The following is a 26,278-nucleotide window of genomic DNA, read 5'->3' on the forward strand; positions in this document are numbered from 1 at the left end:
AGAATCCGATTCTCTGGGAACGTTTTCTCAGTGCCGGGCCATTGCAGTTCCCCTGCTTCTGTCCCCCTCGCCCCCCACCCCGGCCGCTCACCGTCTCCGCGTACACGACCACCTGGCCCTCTCGGAGCAGCTGCAGGTCCCAGCTGTCTGTGACGTTGCCCAGCCACATGCAGACCCGGAGATGGGCCGGGAGCGAGTCCTTCCGCCCTTCACCCTCTGGGTGCTGAGTCAGCGGCAGGTCAAGCCCACAGGGGTGTGGGCCCCCCGGGGGCAGGGGTGCAGGTGAGGGAGGGGCACACACCTGCTCCTTCACCCTGAGCCCCGGGAGCAGGGGCCCCACACTGAGCCAAGCTAGCCGATGGTTGTACATATGACCCCACGCTAGTTGGGGCTGAGGGGAGAGGGGTAGTGCTGCCAGGAAGAAGCAGGGATGCTGGTGACATTGACAGTGGTCCTAGCGATCCAGCGAGCAGTACAGCCAGGGATCAAGTGTCAGTGCTTCTTGCAGGATGAGAAGGACTCAGAGGGCACAAGAGGGGCCTCGAGATGGCAGGAGGGCAGAGGGCAGGCAGGTGTGGGGGAGCCCAGTGTGGCCTGACTGTTGAGAGGATGGGGCCTGAGAGGACGGAGGAGGAGGGGTGACTGGGGTCAGGCCAGGGAGGTTGGACCTTCTCTGGGACGCAGTGGGAAGCCAGGTACGTGTCCCCACCTGCCTCCGGGGCTGGGGGCGGGCTGGAAGCAGGGGCTGTGGTCAGAGTGGTGGTAGTCTTATTTATGGCTTATATCTGATACGATGGGCTGGTGCCCAAACCTTATAGTCATTGCATATATTGGGCTGCGCCCAACTGTGGTCCAGGGGAAAGAGAACAAGGAGGAACTAAGTGTGGTGTGAAGATGACAGAGGAGGCAATCAGGGGACATTGTTGGGTCATGGACTGGACGTCGGCCTCATGCTGATGGGCTTTCCTTCCTCTGGAAACTTCCACCCCATTCACCTGATAAAAGGCCCGGGAGCAGGCAGGGGCAGGCCGGAGGGGAGGCTCATGGGACCCCCCCCCCAGAGCTCAGGGAGTCTCCCTGGGGTGCTCCTGGCCTCCCCGCACCAGGACCGGAGCTGCCCAAGGACTCCCACTTGCGCACCTGCAGGAGCAGCGTCTGTGTCTTCCCGCAGAACTTGCCGCAGTGCAGAGCCCCCGTCGGGGAGAACAGGACGCTGTGGGCGGGCACCTGTGCGTAGGCCACTCTCTGCTCCTTGGCCATCAGCCAGATCACCACGTCCGGGATGCTCACCTGGGGCTGCCGCGGCAGGAGAGTCAGACCCGTGCACCGGCTCCGCGCCTGCTCCCGGCCAGGGGCCCAGCGCCCACCTCGGGGAGCACGGCGTTGAGGCGGTATAGCCAGCCCTCCACGGTGGCCACCATGTCCCTAGGCTGGACTTCCTTGGCCTTTTGGGCCAGTTCCTTGAGGAGGAGGTTACGGAGCTGCCACCTCTTCCCGTCCAGTTCCGTGGCTTTCGGCTGATGGGTCATGCAGGGCAGAGGGCGCCTGTGGCCAGGACCAGGAAGGAGAGGGCTGGGCCATGCGTGGCCTCTGGCCCTGTTTGGGGCCAACGTGCCCTTCCTGGACTCAAGATCCTGCCCAGCCCCTGCTGGCCTGACGCAGGGAGCGCTTCCCACCCCTCCTGAGAAGCCTGCTCAGTGCAGGCCTGGTCCCCAGTTTCTCACCCCCCACCCCCACCCGCCCTCCCAGTCCCTGCAGGAGCCAGGCCTATGCTCACACCTCTTGGAGAGGGGTGTGAGGCAACCAAACCCTGAGGTGCAGCAGTGAGGGTCCAAGTGGGGTGAGGGGCAGGCAGAGGCCTTACAAGGAATCTTCTGGAACAGTCAGAGCCCTGAAGACGGCATGTGGAGAGGAGCAGCAGGGGGAAGGAAGGTGTGGGGCTGGGCCGGGCAGGGCTTGTCTGGAAACACTGAGAGGCTTGGTTTGGTGGGAGCACGAGGTGTGGAGTGGGAACAGCAGGGACAATGCTCAGGGCGGGGGCGGGGGAGGTGGGGAAGGTGAGGGCCATTTTCTGCAAGGCCTGATGGGAGAGGAGAAGCTGCTCTGTTGTTTGGGTCTAAGCCAGGGAGAAATCTGGGGAGGTGGGGTCAGGGTGGGGAAGGGCGCCATTGCCATGGGGGGCGGGGGGGCCGCTCCGATGTGGCGCCCTGCTCCTACTTGCAGTCCTCCACCAGGTCCCTCAGCAGTTTCCTCCACTGGGGGAGCAGGGCAGGGTCCCTCGGGTTCCGCATAGATTTCAGGGTGTCCAGATTGGCTTTCTGCCCAGTAGGAGGAAAAGAGCAGGTGAGCATGGGGCACCCAGGCAGCTGCAGGGCTGATTCGCCCGACATTTTCAGTCATGACTTGGGAACCTGTGAGGGGCAACCTGGGGATGCCAGTCCAAAGCTGTCACAGGCCCTTGTGGGGTTAGGGCCCCATGCACCCTTCCCACTCCCCTACAGAAGAAGGGGGAGCAGGAAGGAGCCAGGGTAGGCGGGCCGAGGCGGGGCACCGGTCCCGTTGCTGGGCTTCCCTTCCCATGTGCGAGAAAGTCCTATCTGAGGAGGAGGCACCACCTGGCTCTCCTGTCTAAAACTGCAGTGGCTTCTTTCTTAACAGACACCTAAGACCTTTGGTGATCTGACCTCTCCCAGCTTTCCTGGCCTTATTCGCACTCACCTCCATGCCCCACCCCCCTCGACCTCACATCCCCATGCTGTGCACATTGTTCCCTTCTCTAACCCCCCTCCCCGCCCCCGCCCATGCCCCCTGCAAACTCCTCATTCTGGAGGGCTCTGCTCAAATGTCACCTCCTTTTCGAACACGTCCTCCACTATCGGCTCTTCACCTCCCCTCCCCCGCCCAGTCTCTGCCCCGTGGCCGGTGCCTGCACATCCTCTGAAGCCCTGGCTGCACCTCCCCGAGGCCGGGCAGTGGCTGTGTTGACTCATCTTGGTGTCTTCAGAGCCCAGCCCCCTGTCAGGCACTTCCACCTCACTCGGCGAGGAGGGCATGCGTGAGCCAAGGGACTGGTTTCCTCCGACTGTGACTCACTGTCCCAAATCTCCCCTCGGTGACAGGTCCTCCCTGCACCCAGCCAGCACACTCACCAGGCGGTCCCGAGTGAAGTGCAGAAGGTTGAGGCAGTCCGTGCGGAAGCTGATGTCCTCCCAGTAGGAGGTCAGGGCCACCACCGGCTTGGTGTTGTACCAGGGCACGTAATTGTAGATGTTCCCTGAGACACAGAGATGGGGGGGGTGGTGGTGTCTGAGTGCCTCTGGGGGTCTCCTCTCAGTGTATCCCTCAGAGGACCTTCACTGAGCGACTTCATCCCTCCAGGATGCCATCTGCTAAGAATTCTAACTGGAGCCCTCCCACCAGAGGGTGGGCCGCCTGATCGAGTACTCATCATGCTGGTGTGTCACGCAGCCTTCAAAGCCCCCAGTGAGCAGGCGGGAAAACCCAGGCTATGGCTGGGAAGTAGTGTGCCTAAAGTGGCACCACCAGGCGGGCATAATGCAGGTGTCTAGCTGCACAGCCCCATGCCCTTAACTTCAAGCGAGATACTGAGGCCAGAGGCATGACTGGAGGCAGGTCTACCTCTGGGTGGCCTGAAAAGCAGGGGGGAGTGGGCCCTGGGCTCAGGAGGAGACCCAGGGTTTGGCTGGGATGGGCAGACATCTTGCCAGTGTGGAGGAGGGGGTCGGGGCAAGCATGGATTAAACCCACGATGATTGGGTTCCTGGCGATGTTTCTTATTGAACGGAGGGAGGAACCTAGATGAAACGTTAGGGATCTTTTTCTGAGGTGTGTTGTTGACGCAAAAGGAAGAAAACCACAGAAGCCAAAAATAAAGCAGAATGTCTGAGGCAAGTAGAAGCAGGCTGGCTCCTGCCCTCTGAGTTTCTGGCAAATCTTGGAGAACTTGCACTTCTTTTTGGCAACTGCCCGAGCCCAGGGGTCAGGAGAGAAAGCCTAGTGCTGCCACGGTGGGCAGTCCAGCGGGAGACTCCACGTGGTGTGGGTTGAATTGTGTCCCCTGCAAAGGTATGTCGAAGTCCTAACCTCCAGCACCTCAGAATGTGACCTTATTTGGAAAGAGGGTCATTCATTGCTGCTGTAATTAGTTAAGATGAGGTCATACTGCAGCGGGCTGGGTCCTTAACCCAATATGACTGGTGTCTTTATAAGAGGAGGAGAGACCGAAAGAGATGGTGGCCTTTGAAAGACACAGAGACAGAGGGAGACAGAGGCAGACAGAGGCAGAGAGGGAGTGCTGTGTCTCCAAACCACGGCACACCGAACACGCGAGCAGCCACCAGAAGCTGGGAGAGGGCCTGGCACCTGCCCCTCGGGCCCATCAGAAGGAACCGCTCCTGCCTACACCTTGGTTTCAGATGTCTAGCTTCCAGGACTGTGGTGCTTGGTCATGGCAGCCCTAGCAAAGTAATATGCCACGCAAAGCTGGCGCTTCAAAACCTAATCCCTCAGTCAATGAAAAATAACCCCCACACAGAAGAACACGGTGAGGAAACATACCTGTCTCCAGCCTGGCTCTGGGGCGAGTCGACAGGGAAATTTTCCCCAAATTTGTTACCACAAACGGGCCCTCCTGCAGGCTGCATTCTGCATTCAGGTCACCTGCAGGGTCTGCACAAAATTTAAAGTGGTCTCCGGTTGGCAGGGCCCCCAAGTAACCGGAGGGAAAAAAGACAAACCTCCTCAGGGGCATGAAACTTTAGCCAAGTCCCAAAGGATTCCACAAGTAAAGTTCCAAGAAAATGAGCAGCTGAGAACCGGCACACGCTCTCTGACCCAGCAGCTCGGCTCCTTGGTGCACACCCAACCGCAAGGCACACGCGGCATTATCAAAAGACAGAAATATGTTCATCACAGCGCCATTCGTCATAGCTCTGAATTGGAAACCACTGAACTCTCCCTCAGAAGTAGAAGGACAAATAAATGATGGTATATTTGCACAAAGGAACACCACACAGCAATGAGGATGAGCTGTGACTACTCCCAGCAACATCTGGGTCTGTGAATGAATTTCACAAACAAAATAATGGGCAAAAGGTGCCAGACACATAAGAATACATCCTATATGATTTCTTTGATATAAAGTTAAAAACCAGACAAAACGAACTGGAGGCTTGGCGAGTGATTGCCCTTGGCGGGTGGGGAGTCCAGGGGCCTCTGGGATGTCAGGACTCTTTCACGGTCTGGATGTCGTGACAGGGGCACGTCTGCCTTGGCAACCACCTGAGCCCAGGGGTCAGGAGAGAAAGCCTAGCGCTGCCAGTGTCCTAGCACTGGACACCTCGGTTGGTGTACTTTTCCACAGACATGTTATACTCACATACAAAGTTTACTTAAGAATTTAAAAAATAGTGGGGGGCAAAGAAGACAAAATAAATATGTAACATGCAGTGTGTCAAACTCTGTGGAAGAAGAGTGGAGAGGAGGACAGGAGCTGCCAAAAAGTGGTCAATCAAATGGCCGCCTAAAGCCTTTTCTAGAAGCCCTAGAAGAAATGTAGAATGCAGCCCAGAGATATGACAAATATGGAAGAGAGATTAAAAATATGAAGAATAAAATGGGAACTTCCACAGATGGTAGAGTGAATTCGAGAAGGAGATTACAAGGGACAAGGGGAGGGGGTCATTTTCAAAGGAAAGTATCATATAATTTTTCAAAATTGTTGGAAGGAATCAGCTTTAGACCCTGGCACTGAGGGGATGATCAGGATGATAAACAAGCAGAGATCCCAGGCTGGGGTTGTCAGATAGGAGCATGAAGACACAAACGGCAATTTTCTTCTTCTACTCTTGGATGGCGTACAAAAGCAACAAGGAGAAGGAAAATAACTCCATTTTCAGCAAAACAAGGAGACAGATATAATCTTCAGACTCAAAATACACCCGAGGACTGCCAAAAGCAACTGTGATTGCCCCAGGAGCCCCAAGGGGTGAGGCCCAGCAGAAGTCACCTGTGGAGACCTGAGGACCAAGACAGACAGCAGGGAGCCCAGCCTGACAGAGCAGAGAGCAGAGAGTGCCAGCAAAAACACACTCCCAGAAGGAACTGGGGAGTCAGATGAGGAAATGGGAGCCAGCAAAACTCAGAAAACAAGTACAAGGAAAACAAAAGCATCACAGAAAGGAAGCCGAGTAGAAAAAGCAGCCCCGGGGAGAGCAGACCTTGCAGATAATGTGGTCAGAAACATAGAAACCAGAAAAGTGGCCAAAGGAAACGGAAAGCGTCAAGAAGGACTGGGGAGAAAAGGACAGACAGACACAGAAGAAAACCAAGAGCTGCGGAACCCAAACGGGGCCCCTGAGTAGGAAACCTAAACAATAGAACATTGGGGGAAGGAGAGTCTTTTTAACAGATGGTGCTGGGGAAAATGCAAAGGAATTCAAAATGGATCACAGTGCTAAATGTAAGACTAAAACTGTAAAACTTTTAGAAGAAAAAAGAGGAGGAAACCTACATGACCTTGGGTTAGGCAAACAATTCTTGGATTGGATATGACACCAGAAAAGAAAAAAAAAACGGACTTCTTCCAAATTAAATGTTTGCACATCAAAAGCCACCATTAAGAAAATGAAAAGTGCCCTGGCCAGGTAGCTAGCTCAGTTGGTTAGAGCATCGTCCGGATGTGTGAAGGTTGCGGGTTCGTTCCGTGGTCAGGGCACATACAAGAATCAACCAACGAATGTATAAAAATCTGCAAACAGTTCATGTGGATGAGAATTAACTACTGACTGCCTAATGAAGTTATAAACCTGAAAAAAATAAGTCACAGACTGTTTGCAAGTAATGTATATGATAAAAGCCCTGTATCCAGAATATATAAAGAACTCTTACAACTTAACAATAAGAAGACAAACAGCCCAATTCAAAAATGGGCAAAAGATGCCCTCACCTATTTGGCTCAAGTGGATAGAGCATCGGCCTGCAGACTGAAGGGTGGTGGGTCTATTCTGGTCAAGGGCACATACCTCGGTTGCAGGGTCAATCCCTGGAATATGGGAGGCAACCAATTGATGTCGCTCTCTCTCTCACATCAATGTTTCGCTCTCTAGCTCTCCTCCTCCCTTCCACTCTCTCTGCAAATCAATGAAGAAAATATCCTCAAGTAAGGATTAACAATAAATAAGTAAATAAGTAAATAAATAAATAAATAAAGGCAAAAGATTTGTGTAGGCATATCACCAAAGAAGATATATGAATGGTTAAAGAGTACACAAAAAGATGCTTAGCATCGTTAGTTATTAGAAAAATGCAAATTAAAAGCACAAGATACATGCCCACTATAATAAATATTATAAAAATAAATAATAACAAACTGGTGAGGATGTAGAGAGACTGGGACCATTATACGCTGCTGGGGGAATGGAAAATGGTGCAGGCCCTCAGAAAATTTTGTCAGTTTTTTAAAAAACCATTCCATTTCTAAGTATCCATCCAAGAGAAATGAAAGCCTGTGTCCACACAAAGACTTTACGCAAATGTTCATAGCAGCTTCATTCATAATAGACAAGAATAGAGAAGTAGAAACGATATTCATCAAGTGATAAGTGGCCTAACAAGTGATGAGTGGTACATATGTGCAATGGAACACTATTTGGCAATATAAAGGAATGGAGTGCTGATAGATGCTACACCAGGGATAAACCTCAAGGCATTATGTCAAGTGACAGAAGTGAAAGACCACATATTGTGTGATTCCTTTCTACGAAATGCCCAGGGAAAGTAAACACACAGACAGAAGTAGAGTCTTAATTGTATGGGCCTAGGGATGGGAAGGGGAAAATGACTACACAAGAAATCTTTGGGTGATAGAAATGTTCTAAAACTCGGCATGGTAATGGCTGGTAAATTTACTAAAAATCATTGTAAATTTACTAAAATCATTGAATTGTACAAAACAAGTGAATTTTAGTAATTTAAATTTTACACTAAATGCATTACTAACAGCAACAAAAGGAAGACTTGACTCTGCATATTGAAAGAATACACCATGTACCAGGGAAAACTGACCCAGAAGGATCAACACCCAGACATATCCTAGTGATGTTATTGAACTTACAAGATAGAGAATCTTTGGGATGAAAAGATAAAGAGATTCTAGAAAAAATATATCAGAAAGAGAAAAAGTATGAGTTATGAAACTTTAAGAAACCACAAATCTAGAAGAAAACGTAAGAGAGTTCCTTAATAAATCTGGAGTGGAAAAGACCTTTCTAATTATGACTCAAATGCCAGAGCCATAAAAGAAATAAATTTAGTACATGTGAGGGGAGAGGAAGGCAGGGAAAAGTAGGGGAAGGTAGGGGAGAGGAGGAGAAGGAGAGGACAATACTATCTGCCCTTCTACTATCTGGCAAGGGAGTCTGGGGGGGGGTGTGGCCATCCTGAAAATGGCCCTCAGCCCCCACCCAGGCTGGTCATACCCTCATGGGGTGAGGGTCCCCACTGGGGGCCTTGGCCAGCCTGCAAACAGCCATCAGCCCCTCACCCAGGCTGGCCAGGCACCCCAGTGGGGACCCCCACCCTGAAGGGGGTGTGGCCAGCCTGAAAACAGCCCTCAGCCCCTCACCCAGGCTGGCCAGGCACCCCAGCAAGACCCCCTCAGTGATCCGGGACACCCTTCAGGGCAAACCAGCCGGCCCCCACCCATGCACCAGGCCTCTATCCTATATAATAAAAAGGTAATATGCAAATTGACCCTAACAGCAGAATGACTGGGGATGACTGGTCACTATGACACACACTGACCACCAGGGGGCAGATGCTCAATGCAGGAGCTGCCCCCTGGTGGTCAGTGCGCTCCCACAGGGGGAGCTCTGCTCAGCCACAAGCCAGGCTGACGGCTGCCAACGCAGAGGTGGTGGCAGGAGACTCTCCCGCCTCCTCAGCAGCGCTAAGGATGTCTGACTGCAGCTTAGGCCTGCTCCCCACTGGCAAGTGGACATTCCCCGAGGGCTCCCGGGGTGCCAGGGGAGCGGGCCTAAGCCAGCAGGTGGACATCCCCCGAGGGGTCCCAGACTGTGAGAGGGCACAGGCTGGGCTGAGGGACCCCTACCCCCCCCCTCTCCGAGTGCACACATTTTTGTGCACCAAGTCTCTAGTGAATCTATATTGATAGCCATCACAGCACTGATTGCCCCCCAGGGTAGGGAGACTGACTGAGAAGGGGAATATGACAGCTTTCTGGGGTGATTTATTTTTCTACCCATAGTGGTTATACAGGTGTATGTGTGTGAAATTCCACTTAACTATACACTTAAAATCTTATTGTTTGTAAATAATACCTCAATAAAGAAATAGTCACCATTAAGAGAATGAAAAGCCCAAACTTAGAGAATTATATTTATGGCACACACATCTGACAAAAGTTTGTTCCCAGAAAAAATAATATACAAGTCAATAAGAAAAATACAGCCAAATAGAATAATGGATAAAAGGTATATAAGCTTTTACAGATGAGGAAGAACAAATGTTTGTAAATTTGTGAAAAGATGCTCAGCCTTCATTTGTAATCAGGAAAATGAAAATCAAGATCTTATAAGATACCATTTTACATCCACCAGATTACTTGGAGTGGTGAACACACGATACAATATACAGATGATGTATTATACCATTGTATATCTGAAACCTATATAATTTTATTAACCAATGTCACCCCAATAAATTCAATTATAACATACATTCACTAGATTGGCAAAAAATTTAAACTAGGCAACATCAAGTACTGGTGAGAATGCAGAGTAGCAGGAATTCTCATACCACACTGATGAAAGCGTAATTTGTTATAATTACTTTTGCTTTAAATTTCTCTTCCACTCCTGGGTTTGTAATTTAGAGGAAGTCTCGGTCTTGTGACCAGGAGACATGTATAAGAATGTTTATAACAAAATTATTATAGTAGAAAAAAAGATACAACCTAAATGTGTACATATACCACATAATTAGAGATGACTTCTATCAAACTTATAGGGAAGGTTATAATCATACAGCAGGGTATATACAGAAATAAACATTAACTTCAGCTATGAATACCAATATAAAATATCAATATTGAGCAGAAGGTGCAAAAACAGATGAATTCAGATTGAAAAGTTGCACTGATATAAACTGAAACAATAGTATGCTCTTTAGGGCTGCACACATAAGTGATTAAACATTTTTTTAAAGCAGGGGTGTGGCCCTGGCTGGTGTGGCTCAGTTGGTTGGGCATTGTCCAGTGCACTGAAAGGGTGCAGACTTGATCCTTGGGGGCACGCAGGAGGCAGCTAACCGATGTTTCTCTCTCACATCAACTTTTGTTGTTGTTGTTCTTCTCTCCCTTTCCCTTCCTCTCCCTCTAAAAATCAATAATTAATAAAAAATATTTTTTAAAAAGCAGGGGTGTCACTATCACAAGAGTCAGGATCGTGGTTATTTCTTGGGTAAATGAATCTTGGAAGAATACATGGGAGGCCTTCTAAGAGGCTAACAATTTTCTCTCTTTTAATCTCAGTGCGAGCTGGTGGGTACTACTTTTGTTCTTCTTTACACTATATATGCACTTATATACTTTTTGTATATTTATTTTATAATTTAGAAACAAGTAGAAGGCACGGTTGAATACTGTGTTCTTTTTACCAGTAGCTTACACAGCCAGACACCATACAAAAGTAAAATCTTTCTTTTAAAATGGCAATGATGGGACAAGCAAAATTACAACTAAACCATAGAACCACCATCATTCAGAACTGCCTGAAATCTGGCTGAATGAAAATCCTATAACTAGAGAATTAAAGAAGCCACTCTGAGACTGGTAGGAGAGGTGGAGGCACAGAACAGGTTGGTCCGACACGCACGGGTGGTGGTTTTTTAATCGGGAGGGATTCCTTGGCTGTGGTGGTCCCCTGTGAGGAGCAAGAGGTCCCAGCCCCACACCAGACCCCTCAGCCCAAAGTTCCATAAAGAAATACCTATAACTTTAGGCTGTAAAAGCCAGCGGGGATTGTGGCTGAGTGACATGGAGGGTTGCTGGAGTCCCAGGCAGTTCCTCTTAAAGGGTCCACACACGGACTTACTCAGACCCACTCCCTATGAGCTCTAGTGCTGGGGCAGCAGCTTGAAAGGATCCAGGGACATACAGCGAGGAACTAAATTGTCTGGCATGAGGGCAAGAACTGAGGGGCAGCTTTCTCCCAGACAAAAGTGCTGGCAAGGCCTTTGTTCCTTTGCTGAGAACTTCCCCTTCTCTCCACCTCCCCCTGTCCCTCTCTCCCCTGCCATAGGCTGTCACCATATCTGAATCAACCTGGCTCACACTGTCTGCCCCACCTAATTTGCAGCCCCACCCAAGCTATTTGCAGCAGCTTTTCCATATGAATGGCCTGTCCTAGCTCAGGTTTCAAACTCTCCTAAAAATTATCAAATAAGCAGCAGCTAACCTCTGCATGCCCCATACCTCTCAATAAGGAGCCCCAGGCCTGGCACTAGCAGCAGCCTCCCTTGGTTCACAGCTTGGACTCTCCTGGCACCTCCAAACCCAAAACACGTAGCAGCCATTTGCAGATTGCTCTGTAGCTTGTGTTAGGTGGCCCTAGGCAGGGCACAGGAAGTGGCTGACTTTGCACCTTCTGGGAGACTCCAGAGCCAGTGCATCTGGTGGTCAGCTTCAGACCATGCCAGATTACAACCCTAACCACATCTATTTGAGACACAATGTAAGAGGCAGACTTTGAAAGCTTCGAAGTCCCACTGAGGCAAGTCCTACTCCATAGGCATCTCCTGCACAGCAGTTCTTCTGCTGTAGTCACAGCTGGTCTGCACAGCCAATTGGCCTGAAGCTTAATCCCTCCCAGTAATGCCAACAGCAATTAAGGCTCAACTACCACAGGACAATGCACACAGCCCACACAGGGATCCATCTAAAGTGCCCAGCTCAGGTGGCAGGGGAGATTGAGCCACTGAGCCCTAAGGAACACCGATTGCATAAGGCCACTCTACCAATTCAAAGAGACATAGCAGGTCTACCTAATACATAGAAACAAACACAGAGAAGCAGCCAAAATGCAGAGACAAAGAAACATGTTGTAAATGAAAGAACAGAAGAAATCTCCAGAAAAAGAACTAAAGTAAATGGAAGCAAGTAAACTACTAGATTCAGAGTTCAAAACAATGGTTATAAGGATGCTCAAGAAACTTAATAAGAACTTCAAGGAACTTAGTGAGAAACTCAGGAAACTAGCGAGAATTTTAAAGAACTTAAGTGAGAACATCAACAACATGAAAAAGGACCAGTCAGAAATGAAGGCTATACTAACTGAAATGAAGAATAATTTACAGGGAATTAACAGTAGAATAGAGGGCTCTGAGAATAAAATTAGAGACTTAGAAAAAACACCCAATCAGAAGAGCAAAAAGAATTCAAAAATATGAAGATAGTGTAAGGACTCTCTGGGACAATTTCAAGTATACTAACATTTGCATCATGGGGTACCAGAAGGAGAAGAGAGGGAGCAATAAATTGATAACCTATTTGAAAAAATAATGACAGAAAACTTCCCTTACCTGGTGAAAGAAATAGACATACAAGTCCAAGAAGCACAGAGTGTCCCAAACAAGATGAACCCAAAGAGGCCTTCACCAAGACACATCATAATTAAAATGCAAAAGGTTAAAGACAAAGAGAGAATCTTAAAAGCAGCAAGAGAAAAGCAGGTAGTTACCTACTAGGAAGTACCCATATGACTGTCAACTGATTTCTCAACAGAAACTTTGCAGGCCAGAGGGAGTGACAAGAAACATTCAAAGTGATGAAAAGCAAATACCTACAACAAAGATTACTCTACCCAGCAAAGCTATCATTTAGAACTAAAGGTCAGATAAGAGCTTCACAGACAAGAAAAAGTGAAAGGGGTTCATCACCACCAAACCAGTATTACATGAAATGTTAAAGGGCTTCTTTAAGAAGAAGAAAATAGATTAAAAATAAGAGCAATAAAATGGCAATAAATATATATCTATCAACAATTGAACTTAAAAATCAAAATAACCAAACATGGAATCTAATGAACAAAATAAACTGATGAATATAGTAGAACCAGAGGCATGGAAACATGGAACAGACAGATAAAACTCAGAGGTAAGGGTAGGGGAAGAGATTAACCAAAGAACTTATATGCATACATGCATTACCCATGGACACAGACAATAGGGTGGTGAAGGTCTGGGATGGGGCAGGAACCAGTTGGGGGGGGGAGTTTGGGGGGGGGGGGGAATGGGGAGGACATCTTTAATACTCTCAACAATAAAGATTATTTTAAAATTCAATTAAAAAATAAAATGATTATGATGGTATGACAAGTTTTTTCATAGCATATCATTACTAAAAGTGGATACAAATAAAAAATTAATAAAAAGTAGAATATTATGCCATATTAAAGAAGCCAGTCTTTCTTCATATTGTATGATTCTATGTATATAAAAGGTCCGGGTTGGGGGTGGCGAGGTGGGGAAATGGTCCAGAATAGGAAACTCTATAGAGACAGAAAATAGATTAGTGGTTGCCTAAGGTTGGGGAGATAGGAGAATAGAAAGTGACTGCTAGTGGGTACAGGATTTCTTTTTGGGATGATGAATGCTCTAAAATTGACCACGGTGATGGTGCACAGTTCTGTGAACATACGAAAAACCACTGAATGGTCTACTTTACATGGGTAAATTGTATGATATTCTGAATTATATTTTAATAAAGCTGTTCTTAAAAGAACAGGCAGTGAAGAGGAATACAATGACTGCCAGCTGAGAGGAAAGCCTCTCAATGGGTGACGAGATGGTGAAGCTGATGAAGGTGAAAGGGAGACCATATTCCTCCAGAGCAGCGATTCTCAAACTTTAGCATGCATCTGAATCGTCTGGAGGGCTTGCTAAATCAGATTGTGGGGCCGCATCCCCAGATATTCTGATTCTTTAGGACTGGGGTGGGGCCAAGAATCTGCATTTCTCACAGTTCCCAGGCAATACTGAGGCTGCTGCCTAGACACCGCATTTTGAGGACCGTTTCTCTCTAGTGCCCAATATGGGTGTCCAATAGGTAGGTATTGGATGAGGAGAGATGGATGGATAGCAGGTAGGGAGATGAACAGTGGGTGGAAGTTGCATGGATGGACGGGGCTGGTTCAGTGTAGTGGGGGAGAAGGTGGGATTGGGAAGTTGTAGTGTGGAGGAGGACTTGAAGCCATGACCTGGTTTCAACTCTTGTGGGCTCAGGACTCAGTAGTTGTGCAATGTTTGGCAGGTGACTTCACCTCCTTGAAGCTCACTTTCCTAATGTGTGGAACATGGGTTAACAATGCCTGTGAATGTTCCATGAGCTAATACCCTTCCAAGGGTTCAGAGCCTGGCATGCAGTGGATGCTCTCCACCTCTTGGCTGGATTTGACTATTACCATCATATATCACTGGGCTATACTGTGTGGTTGAGACGAGAGGCTTGTAATTCCGGTCCATCTTGTTTCCATAGTGGCCGATGCTGACCTCGAATTGGATCAGGTCCTTAAAGTTGGGCATCATGGTACAGGAAAGGAAGATGATGCACAGCCCATACTTTAGGCGGTTCTTGTGCTTCTAAAACAATAACCCCCACACCCCCAGCACATAAGCCAAGATGAACAAGGCTATAAAGACAGGAAAGGGGCAAGGATGAGGTGAGCTAGACCATCACTGAAACCCACCCCCCACTCAAAGCCTTGCCTTGACTCCTACTCACCTGGCTGATCAAGGAGGCAGTTCCTTCCAGGACCTCCATCACCTGCCCGCTCCCCGACCCAGGCAACCCTGATCCCTTCCCTTTCTGCAACTGGGCAGAAAGCGAAAGGTCTTCTTGCTGGTCAGGTGAGGCTGTGGTTGGGCCACCTACCTACACCCATGTTGGGCCACACCACTCTTCTCCTTTTGGCCTAAATGCTCTTCTCAGATGAAACTGAGTGGGGGCAGGGGTGCAAGGTAGACGTTGCACACATACATCCTTTCTTGCTCCTCCTCAAGCCCCCTCCTCCCACCATGCCTCCCTTCTGCTCGGGCGGGGGGGGGGGGGGCCTCTTTCTATAGCTCCTCTCTTGTTTCTGTTGCAACCTCTGCCCTACTCTTGCATATTCCTAGCCTGTTCCCTAGCTCAGGTCTCCCCTGCCTTAAACATAGCCTCCTTCTCCCCTCAGCTACCACCTGATCTTGTCTCCCTCCTCTTTCCAGCCAAGTTGCTATGCACTTGTCTCCATGCACCATCTGCAACTTCTCTCTCCTGCCTGAAGCAGAAAATAGGTATCAGCTTAGGCCCGCAGTGGTCCGCAAACTGTGGCTCGTGAGCCATATGTGGCTCTTTGGCCCCTTGAGTGTGGCTCTTCCTAAGCCTTAGGAGTACCCTAATTAAGTTAATAACAAGGTACCTACCTATATAGTTTAAGTTTAAAAAATTTGGCTCTCAAAAGAAATTTCAATCGTCGTACTGTTGATATTTGGCTCTGTTGACTAATGAGTTTGCCAACCACTGGCTTAGGGGAATGGGTTTCACTTCTTCTGTCCTGTTAGTTGGTGGCTCTGATCACTCAGAGTCCCTTTGGAACCAGCTCTCTCCTGTAAAGCTCTCTTCCCTGTAACTGTACCATTTCTCTTGAGCAAGTGAGTGACTCACCTTACTCCCTCCTGACTATTCTCAACACTTTGCTGCCTCAATGGCCTTCCCCTGCCTTTAGGAAGAAACCCAAACTTCTTAGAATCTTCCTGCTTAACTAGATGACACTTTCCTTAAGCCAAAGCCTTATCTTGTCTTTACTAGGTCCCCTGGCCACCTGGGATTTGGCACGGCAGGATGCTCTAGCGGCTCAGGAAAGACTCAGGTGGGTTGAGCACCATCCTCACGCACCCATTACCACATTCAGCTTGTGGCCCCTGATTGGGGTCGGCAGAGGGCCCCTTTCTTCCTGGGTTACCTCTACATTGGTCACTTCCTGGGAGAGGTCCTTTATCCTACTGTCTGGGTGGGACTTGATGTTGGTGACTAACTCCAGGAAGACCCGGCCTCGATACTCCAAACCGTCCTTAACAGAGCTGGGGATACCCTAAGAAAAGAGAGAGGAAAGTGGGGAGGAAGGGGATGAGAGAAACAGAGCAGGCCAATCTCCCAACACCTCTGCAGTAAAGACAGAATTGTCCGGTAAGTTCAACCCCAGGGAGGAATTCCAGACCCCAGACACAGTGTTCCTGGAAACCTCTAGGCCAAACAAGTCAAACTCAAAGGCTAACATAGGCCAAATAAACAAGGTTGAAGTTTATGTTGGCCACAAAAAAGCAAAAGCTTCAATTTTCACAGAAACATAGGTTTATTTCTATAGAGACATGCTGAATACAAAGGGCTGAAATAAATAAGTAATCACTAACATAAAATAATAGAAGATTTTAATAAAATTAATATTTTTTTTCTTGAACATTAACGTACCAGACACTGAATAACTGCACAAATTAATAAGCGTAACGCAAATAAACCCATTTTTCTTTTTCTCCGAAAGTAGAATATTTCCTGTTGCGCACACCAAACAGATCAGTCCAAGACTAATGACATGGCAATCAGCTGCTAAAATATTTGCTGCTAGTTTTAGTGGAGAGAAATGGTGCGCCTGTGCATAAGATGCATAAGGAAAATGAATGCAACACGATTATAATAATCAGTCATTAGTGAACGTTGTAGCTCGTTATTAATAATTATGTATAACAGGATATTGTAAAAATTAAGTTATGAAATTTTTATTAAAACATTTCTTATATACCGTTATATTGGCTGGGCCGCAAAAATATTCGTTGTGGGCCGCATGTGGCCCGCCTGCCTCGAGTTTGACATGCTTGCTCTAGGCCCTGACCCTTCCTCTGCACCCTTCAGCTTGCTTCTTCCCTCCATGTATTTGGCCTGTAGATCCCATAAATGCTTCCTGCTGGGAGGGCACTGTGATAACTAGTGGCCAATCAGACTATGTCCTGTGCTTTGGCCACAGTGACTGGCCCAAGGGAAGCACATGTGACCTAAGGACACCAATGAGAATGCTTCCCTGGCCCTGTTAGAGAGTCCCGGGAACACAGTGCCAGCACGGAAACCTGACTGCAGTGGGAAAGAATGAGGCCAGGGCTAGACAGCAGCAGAGATGAGAGATGGAGAGAGTGTGAGAGTCTTCTGATGGCACTGAGGTTGTGGTGCCTGCCTCTTCCTCACTCAGAGGCCTTCCTAGCCCCATTCCCTCTTGTAAGTCCATTGGACTTGGTTTTCTGGCATTTCTCACCAGGCCTAAATAACCCTAGTGCTTTTCTACATTTACCTTTGCTGCTGCTTTCGTCTCATAGGTCCTTTCCACCTGTTGAAAATCTTACCCAGGATCCCATCTCCATGACCTCCATCTGCTCCTTTCTTGTGCCATGGCCCGCATCCCACACATTCACGGCCATTTACGGACAGGCTTCACGTTCTCTACCAGCATGTGGTGGACAGAAACCAGGCCCGGATCCTCCCCAGGCATCTCCCAGGCCCCAGTGCCTCACACATGGTCGGTTTTACCTCCTCTGTTCCCTAGAGTTGACATGAGAGTCTTACAGCGCCTTCTTCTTGGATCTGGAAAGGGGCCTTTTTACCCCCATGGAGAGTCAGAAAGCTGGGGCCAAAGCAGGGTAGGAAACCAGAGTACATTCCTGCAAGAAGAGAGGGTGAGAGGGCGGCCAGGTGCGAGAGGCACCGGAGGGGGACTGGGGGCTTGCTTGCCTTCTATTTCTGCTCCGGTGGACGAGATCTGGTTGAGTACCAGGCTGACAGTCCCGATTTCACTCCAGAGTTTGCCCTTGGGGCTGGAGAGAAGTGCATACTGCTGGCTGAGCCCCTGACTCAGCTCCGACTTTCCCCTCCCCGGCATGTTTTCCAGCCTCCACCTGGTTGCTCACCAGTCCCAGACTCTGAACTTGATGTAGCTGGAGAGGCAGGGCAGCTGCAGGGGGAGGAGAGAGACACAGTGGGTGTGTGTTCCTGCTTGGAGGGTCCAGTCCTCACGGAGACCACAAGCAATTGGAAGTCCTGGGTCCAGGTCCAAGGCCTGGCTTAGTTATCAATGAGCCATTAACTACAGCCAAGGTAGATTTATCATGGGAGCTTCTGGACCCTAAGCTTTAGGACCCCTACTTGCATGGATCCTTGCAAGGCCCTGGGAGAGGCTAGGGCTGTGTCCCATGATCATTTGTATTATTGGTCTTCAAACGGCCCGCTAATTGCATAAGCTCAGGACCTGTGAGACCTGGACTGTGATTTCACGACTACAGTCCTCACACAGCCCAGCATAGTGTAATTACCACACCCTCTCATGGGGGGAGTCTTGAGCCTAGAATGTCTTGATCATATCCGCACTTAACTTCAACCAGTGGGTCATCTATCTCCATAAAGAGTAAACAACAATGGTTATCCATTGATTGAGGGAGGGGGGTGTCCCATGTCCCCCGACCTGTACTGAATGATCTCCTGTACCAATTGAGTCCCAACAACCTCATTAGCTAAGTGCTATTCTTAGTCCCATTTTCAGACAGGAAAACTGAGGCACAGAGAAGTTGAATTCCTGAAGTTCTCATGTTAGGTGCAAGGGCTGATGCAGCCTCAAGCTCCTGACAACACTGCCTAAGCCCAGGGAGGGCTGGGACTGTCCCTATTTGCAGACAGGAAATGAGGCCCAGAGAAGCAGAGGAACTTGTTCAAGGTCACACAGTAAGGGGTGGAGTCAGGATTAGAACCCATGCTTCTGAGTCATATCTCTACTCTGCTATAGGGTTCCTTTAATTAAGAGAACAATAAAGTCCATGTTTAAAACAGCTGCCGGGTTGAGGTCTGAGTTGGTCCCCCATCTTCTCAGCCAGGGCCTCTTCTTCCCTCATAGCAGTTCCTGGGGCCCTGCTGGGATCCTTCCAGTTCTCCATTCTCCTCGTTCATGCCCGCCTCGCTGTGCAGGTTGGGGGCCAAGGGGAGGTAGGGAAAGGCTTTCTGGTTGAACAGCTGGGTATTAAGAAATGAGGAATTACCCAGGTTAAGGAAGGGCGTTGGAAGTGGAGACATGAGCACCAGCAGGCACCCAGGTCTTCCAAAGTTATGAATCCACCAAATTCAAATTCATGGGTAAACTACCTTTCCATCGTCCCTATTGGAAATTCTCCTCCCACTTCCTTGCCTTGACTCCCCTCCTGTCCTGGGGCCCTGACCAGCTGGCCTCAGATGCTACCGTTTGTGGAGGATGACTACATCCGGCCACATCGACGTGAGGCGCACATCTTTCTGCTGCATTTCCAAAGGACCAGTAATCCTCAGGCCTGCATCCAACTGGTCCCCGTCCTGGACATTGTGTCCTGTCAGAAATGGGTGAGGGCCCAGGGGATGCATGGGTGCCTTTAACTGTTGGAAGGCCCCTTCAGGGATGGAGGAGGCCTGACCTGGGCCACTGGTTCTGAGCCTAATGGCAGCTGAGCATCTGAGGGTCCTGCCTCATCACAGGTGGGGGTGAGCTTGGCAAGGGTGGGGGATGAACTTGGCCCTCTAAACTCTCATCCTACTTTATGAGTCTATAAAATCACCTAAGGAGGTAGGGGTTAGGTGGAATGGTTAAAAATGATGACTCACCAGGAGGAGACTGGGGAAGCTTCTAAAAGAGCGAGGAGGAGGTCCCAAAGGAGGGAAGAGGGGAGCTCCTTAGCTAATTTCATGTCACACAAATGTAAGATAAGGAACCCAAACACCCTCTGGGTGGCCTAATGGGTGGCACTCAGCGTTCTGTGCCTTGCGCTCATGAGAGTGCTCAAGTTCTCTCAGACTTGGCTCCCCTCGGTTTGCACACGGCTCTTGGAAGCCTGGCTGCCAGGGCTTGAAGAGAACCGGCATCCACACCATTGACAAGTGACCTAGAAGGACTGCAAGGCTATAAAAATCAGGCCTCAGAACCCCACACCAAAGAGCCTCTTGGGCATTTAGGGTAGAAACAAATAGTCCAACCACATGTCGCCCAGAATGTGGGCCCATGGTAGCTCTAGGCCAGTGATGAAGAACCTTTTGAGCTCGGCGTGTCAGCATTTTGAAAAACCCCAACTTAACTCTGGTGCCATGTCACATATAGAAATTTTTTGATATTTGCAACCATAGTAAAACAAAGACTTATATTTTTGGTATTTATTTTATATACTTAAATGCCATTTAACAAAGAAAAATCAACCAAAAAAATGAGTTCGCGTGTCACCTCTGACACGCGTGTCATAGGTTCGCCATCACTGCTCTAGGCCATCAACAAAGAGCTGACATTCTGTCCTGGGCATTTGGCCTAGGAGATAATTCATACTACAGTTTAGAATGAGTCTTTAAAGTGGTTGCTTTGTTATTTAATGTAAGTGAAAGGACACGTTTAAGTTTTCTGGAATGGTCCGTTGTATGGCCCACTTATTTATTAATCCTGGATGTAGTGAGGTTTCCCCTTATAGTCCTGGGCTTCCTCGTGCTCCCTGTCAGGCAGAGCCCTCCCCCCTCACGTGCTTCTTGGCCCCTCCTTCCACCTCACTTCTACACACACCAACACCCAAACATCCTTTCCGTTTGCGGGGCAGGGGAGGAGGGCAGGCATGATGGGACAGTAATACCTGAATCTGTAAGGTCAGGATCTCGTTCCAGATCGGGTTCTCGGTTTGGGTCTTCACCAGTGTCTTCAGCTGGGAATATCCCAAAGCAGCGTCAGTGCCAGCCTGTCCCCTGCTCCCTCCACAGGCCTCTCCTTCCAGCCCTTCTGGTCTGCCCACAGAAGGACGCTGTCTGTAGCCCAGGGATAATCAATTGACTCCCTGGCCTAAAGACACTTGGACAACTTCTCACCAGCTACAACCTTAGTCCTTTGTGCACCTACCCAGGTTCAGATTCCTTAACACATTAGATTATGTTAGATGAACTCTAAGATCCCAACAGAAAAGTGATCAAAAGAGCTCCAACAGCAGCAGCACACATGGTACCTCTTATCGAAGCATCATTTTAAAATCTAGCCTTAATCTAAGCAATCATGTCAGAGAACTCAAAGGGTAGTGCACTGGTTAAACTTTTTAATACACACTCAGAAAAACACTGACATATTAAACATTTTGAAAAACATATTTCACCTATTGCTCAGGATCATCTTATCTAGATCCTGAATCTAAACCGTGCTCGGAGTGGTGGTTCTAAGGTATGTCCACCAGTCCTTTGGCACTACTTCCTTCAAAAGGTGAACACTAACTAACCCCTCCCCTTATACTAGTATATGGGCTGGGCTTAATGACTTCTAATAGGTAGAACATGGTGGAAATGATGGTTTTTAAATTCTGAGACAAAACTATTTAACTTTAGCCCAGCATTCACCGAATTTGAACATAGGATCCTTTTTGCACAAAGCATCCGTCAGCACACTTTGGAAAATGCTACTCTGTTCATAGAGGTTCATGGAATGTCAGCAACTGTCTTGCTAGAGCCCTCAGTTTATAAATGAAGGAACAGAGGCTCAGAGGGATGGCGCCGGGTTCAGCGAGGTTCATTTGCAGCATGTTGCTTCATTCAGTCACTCACTCATCAGGCATTTGTATCTTTGGTTTTCAGGGGGCATCTTCTCCTTGCTGGGCACTGGGCACAGCTCTGCGAGACAGTGGCTAAGCCATGGCTCCACCTTCACAGAGTTCCTGGTCCAGTGGGATCATATGGCCCTTTAATGGAAGAACTGGGAGATGATTCCTGGGGTCCTGCCTACCAAGCGAGTCTTACCCCCACACTATTTTTTTCTAGGTGGGCATTTCTCTAAGCCACACACCCTTTCTACACTTACCTTTTCCCCAATTAGTTCCACTTCCAACATTGGACTCACTAAATGGTGTTTCTCTGTGAACAAGAAGTTAAAAGATTTCTGAGACAACAGCATTTTTTTTTTTTTTTTTTTTTTTGGACAAGGAAATGGAGAGGTGATAGAACAACTTAAAACCCTCCCCCATGCCGAAACCGGTTTGGCTCAGTGGATAGAGCGTTGGCCTGCGGACTGAAGGGTCCCAGGTTCGATTCCGGTCAAGGGCATGTACCTGGGTTGCGGGCACATCCCCAGTGGGAGATGTGCAGGAGGCAGCTGGTCGATGTTTCTCTCTCATCGATGTTTCTGGCTCTCTATCTCTCTCCCTTCCTCTCTGTAAAAAATCAATAAAATATATTAAAAAAAAAAAACAACCCTCCCCCATAATGTGGTTCGGCGCTCCCATTTTCATTGTCTCTGTGTGTGCTGTTCTGTGTCATGACTCATAAAGGCAGAGGGAGGGGGCTTTGCTCCTGAGTGAACCTCTGCTCCTGAGCATCAAAACCAGGTCAGGAATATACGGCCCAATTTAATGGGTGTGATGGGGTCTCCATAAAACAACTCTTGGTGGATTTTAGCTTCACCCTCTCCCTCACCCCAGATCTTAGATTAGCATCGTATGGAACAGCCAAACCCGATGGGGACCTAGGGTGCCACCATGTAGGGCACCTCAGAGTTGCTTCCTCCCTGCCACCCTGACTCTCACTGAGGTGAAGGTCCTCTGCGCAGTAGATGAAGAATTGTAAGTAGGCCAAGTTCACTGGGACCATTGCTGACTTGAAGATCTGAATTCTGGTGTCATCGGCATCATAGGGCAGCTTTTGATCTACCTGGAGAGACCAGAGAGCTGACAGGGTCAAAGTTGCAGGGAGGTCACGGCCAAGGCCACTGTGGGGACTAAGTGGACAACTCTGAAGTGACACCGGGGACAAATGAAAGCATGTGAAGGCCCAGGGTGCCCCACAGAAGCAGTCAGGGTAGGAAATGTGACTTGGGTATGGGGGCAGCCTCACCAGGGCCTGGTCTCCCACACCGAGCGCACAGATGGTGACCTTCAGGTAGCCTCTCACACCACTGTTGGGTTCATTTGGCTGGCAGAGGCCTAACCATCTCCTCTGGAGTGCGTGACCTGGAGAGGCAGAGGGTCCATGGGAGACCAGCTTCCAGTCTCCATCATTCTCCCCTGAAACCAGGCTTTGTTTGTGTGGGAGAGGGGTGTGGAAACATGTCTCATATATTGGTTGCTATCCCCTAGTAGGACAATGAGAGTCACTCCTACCATTAAGCCAAGATAGTGCATTCACCAGGCTGCCAGCTAATGCCATTAGAAAATAGGGACCCCCTCTTTCTCATTCTGGGAACATACAGTTGTTACTGTCCTGGTATGAGAAAGACAAGAATTCTCCCCAACTTTAAGTCCCAACCTTAACCTGGTATATTATGGCCAGGTCACAGAGGAAATCTCTGCTCAAACTTCAATTCCCTAATGAACTCAAAAATAGAAAGTCAGTCCAAGGCTGGCCCTGGCCAGGTAGCTCAGTTGGTTGGAGCATCATCCCAATACTTCACGGTTACAAGTTCAATTCCTGGTCAGGGCACATATAAGAATCAACCAATGAATACATAAGTAAGTGGAACAACAAATCAATGTTTCTCTCTCTCTTTCTTTCTCTTTCATCAATAAATAAAAATAAAATAAAATAAGAAAGTCAGCCCAAGGCTGCATTAAAATATTAGCATTTGACCCAAAGGGATTTCTTCAGTTTTAAAGAGAAATATGTTCTTATAAAACAAGATAAAATGCCACGAAGTACCATAAAATATCAAGTGTGGAAGATCATTCACACCCTTAAATACTCTTCCCCATATGTTGAACATACAGAGATTTTGTGATGTTTTGACACATGGCCTGGTCTTTCTGGGAAGGCACACATATTTGCAACAACTATTTACCTACCTTGAGAATGGTAGATAAAACCAATATCTGTCTGAAAAGACAAGAGTGGAATAAAGATGAGTTAGAACCTCCAGCCAAGATTTGTAATTCCAGCTACGCTGATGACAATATTAGCCCCTTGACCTGCCCTAACTTTTTAAATCTTTGCAACAAGCTAGAAATTGGTCCATGTCTCCTCCATTCTACAGAGGAAGATAGTGAGTTTGAGGGAAGGGCTCAAAGTCTTCCAGTTAGTAAACGAGGAGGCCTGGATTGGAAGGACACTTAACCACCAAGCAGCCCTGCCTGGCAACACAGCATTGGCCCTGGGTGTGGGAAGGGCTCCTCTTGTCTGGGGAAGAGAACGGCCAAGAGAGTTGTTGGCAGAGAGACTAGGAGTTTTCCCTTTTCCTGTGAGAAGGTTTCTGACTGAGGCTGGAGGGACGTGGTACAGCGTTGATGTGCTATGGAGCAAGGCCACCCCTGTAGCTCACATCTGAAAGGTCCACAGAGCAGTCCCCAGATCCTGCATGTTAGGCCTTCTTTAAAACCAGCTACCCCCTTGGATCGAGTAGGCAAAGATTTCTTAGATGCAACAACAAAAGCACAATTCATAAAAGAAATCTGATAAATTGGGCTTCATTGAAATTTAAAAACCTTCTGCTCTCTGAAAGACACTATCAAACAAATGAAAGGACAAGTCATATACTGGCAGATAATATTTCCAAATCATACATCTGATAATGGACTTAAGAATATATAAGACAACTTCAAGACTCAATAGTAAGACAACAACCCAATGAAAACAAGCAAAAGATTTGAACAGACATTTTGAACAGATAAAGAAGATATATTCATGACAAATAAGCACATGAAAAGATGTTCATTAGTTATCAGGGAAGTGTATCACCATGAGATACAACTACACATAATTAGAATGATAAAATAAAATAAGATGGACTATATCAAGTGTTGATGAGAATGTGGAGCAACTGGAACTCTAATATACCTCTGGTGGGAATATAAAATGATAAAGCTTGTTTGGAATTTTAGAAAAACACCATTAAGAATTTTCTTTAGGCCGAAACCGGTTTGGCTCAGTGGATAGAGCGTCGGCCTGCGGACTCAAGGGTCCCAGGTTCGATTCCGGTCAAGGGCATGTACCTGGGTTGCCGGCACATCCCCAGTGGGAGATGTGCAGGAGGCAGTTGATGGATGTTTCTCTCTCATCGATGTTTCTAACTCTCTCTCTCTCTCCCTTCCTCTCTGTAAAAATTCAATAAAATATATTTAAAAAAAAAAAAAAAAGAATTTTCTTTAGCTCTACCCAGTTTGGCTCAGTGAATAGAGCGTCGGCCTGTGGACTGAAGGGTCCCGGTCCAGTGTACATATCTCAGTTGCAGCCCTGGTTGGGGCATGTGCAAGAGGCAACCAATCCATGTGTCCTCTCACAATGATGTTTCTCTCTCTGTTTCTCCCCCTCCCTTCTACTCTCTCTAAAAATCAATGGAAAAATATCCTTGGATGAGGATTAACAAAAACAACAACAAAGTTAACCATACACCTACCATTAGAGCTAGTCATTCTACTTCTACATATCTACTCCAGAGAAATTAAAGCATATGTCCACTCTAAGATTTATACATCAACTAGAGGCCCGGTGCATGAATTTGTGCACAGGTGGGGTCTCTCAGCCTGAACGGAGATCATGGCTGATTGGGCCAGCCAGCCAGGGGGAGGGAACATGGGAGGTTGGCTGTGGGAGCACACTGACCACCAGGGGGCAGCTCCTGTGTTGTTCAGTCAACTGGTTATAATGGTCACTTAGGCTTTTATATATATAGATATTGTAATAGCCAAAAGCTGAAAATAATCTAAATGTTCATCAACAGATGAATGGATAAACAAACTGTGGTATATCCATATAATGGAATACTACTCAGTAATAAAAAGAAATGAACTATTGATATATGCAACATGGATGAATCTCAAAATAATTATGCTGACTGAAAGCAGCCAAACTAACCAAAAAAAGTGCATACTGTATGATTTAATTTATATGAAGTTCTAGAAAGTACAAAGCAATCTATAGTTACAGAAAGCAGACCATTGGTTGCTTGGGGATGGGAGGGGGTGAGTTGGGGGTTAGAGGCAAAAACTACAAAGGGACACAAGGAAACTTTTGGGGGTGATTGATGTGACAGATATGTTCATTGTCTTGATTATGACAGTGGTTTCCCGGTGTATACGTATTTTTTAAGGTATCAAATTATATATTTTAAATATGTATAATTCATTGTATGTCAATTATACCTCAATAAAGCTGGAAGGAAACGAAACAAAGCTCAGTCACCCCTAAAAAAAACACCCAAAACTCCAGTCATCC

General features: G+C 47.8%; 1 protein-coding gene and 1 non-coding gene across 2 annotated transcripts in view; one reads left to right on the top strand and one right to left on the bottom strand.

Moving 5' to 3' along the window:
• LOC139019285 (fer-1-like protein 5) overlaps positions 1–26,278 on the bottom strand; it is a 56,314-nt gene that overhangs the window by 13,839 nt on the left and 16,197 nt on the right. The window contains exons 10-24 of the mRNA XM_070428337.1: positions 23,914–23,944; positions 22,970–23,085; positions 22,663–22,786; positions 21,942–21,994; positions 20,740–20,808; positions 18,025–18,068; positions 17,849–17,931; positions 17,684–17,778; positions 16,038–16,166; positions 14,499–14,676; positions 3,150–3,274; positions 2,218–2,318; positions 1,368–1,545; positions 1,141–1,296; positions 92–223 (exon numbers count right to left, since the gene is read on the bottom strand). Of these exons, the coding sequence (XP_070284438.1) occupies positions 92–223; positions 1,141–1,296; positions 1,368–1,545; positions 2,218–2,318; positions 3,150–3,274; positions 14,499–14,676; positions 16,038–16,166; positions 17,684–17,778; positions 17,849–17,931; positions 18,025–18,068; positions 20,740–20,808; positions 21,942–21,994; positions 22,663–22,786; positions 22,970–23,085; positions 23,914–23,944 (1,614 nt within the window). The remainder of the gene's footprint in view (positions 1–91; positions 224–1,140; positions 1,297–1,367; positions 1,546–2,217; positions 2,319–3,149; positions 3,275–14,498; positions 14,677–16,037; positions 16,167–17,683; positions 17,779–17,848; positions 17,932–18,024; positions 18,069–20,739; positions 20,809–21,941; positions 21,995–22,662; positions 22,787–22,969; positions 23,086–23,913; positions 23,945–26,278) is intronic.
• Positions 10,668–10,776, top strand: LOC139020232 (small nucleolar RNA SNORA15). Its single transcript, XR_011473244.1, has one exon. It is a non-coding gene; the product is annotated as a small nucleolar RNA SNORA15 (small nucleolar RNA).

Source organism: Myotis yumanensis, unplaced genomic scaffold (assembly GCF_028538775.1).
Source record: "Myotis yumanensis isolate MYYU_CA2020_CCGP unplaced genomic scaffold, mMyoYum1.0.hap1 SCAF_11, whole genome shotgun sequence".
Taxonomy (NCBI): Eukaryota; Metazoa; Chordata; class Mammalia; order Chiroptera; family Vespertilionidae; genus Myotis; species Myotis yumanensis.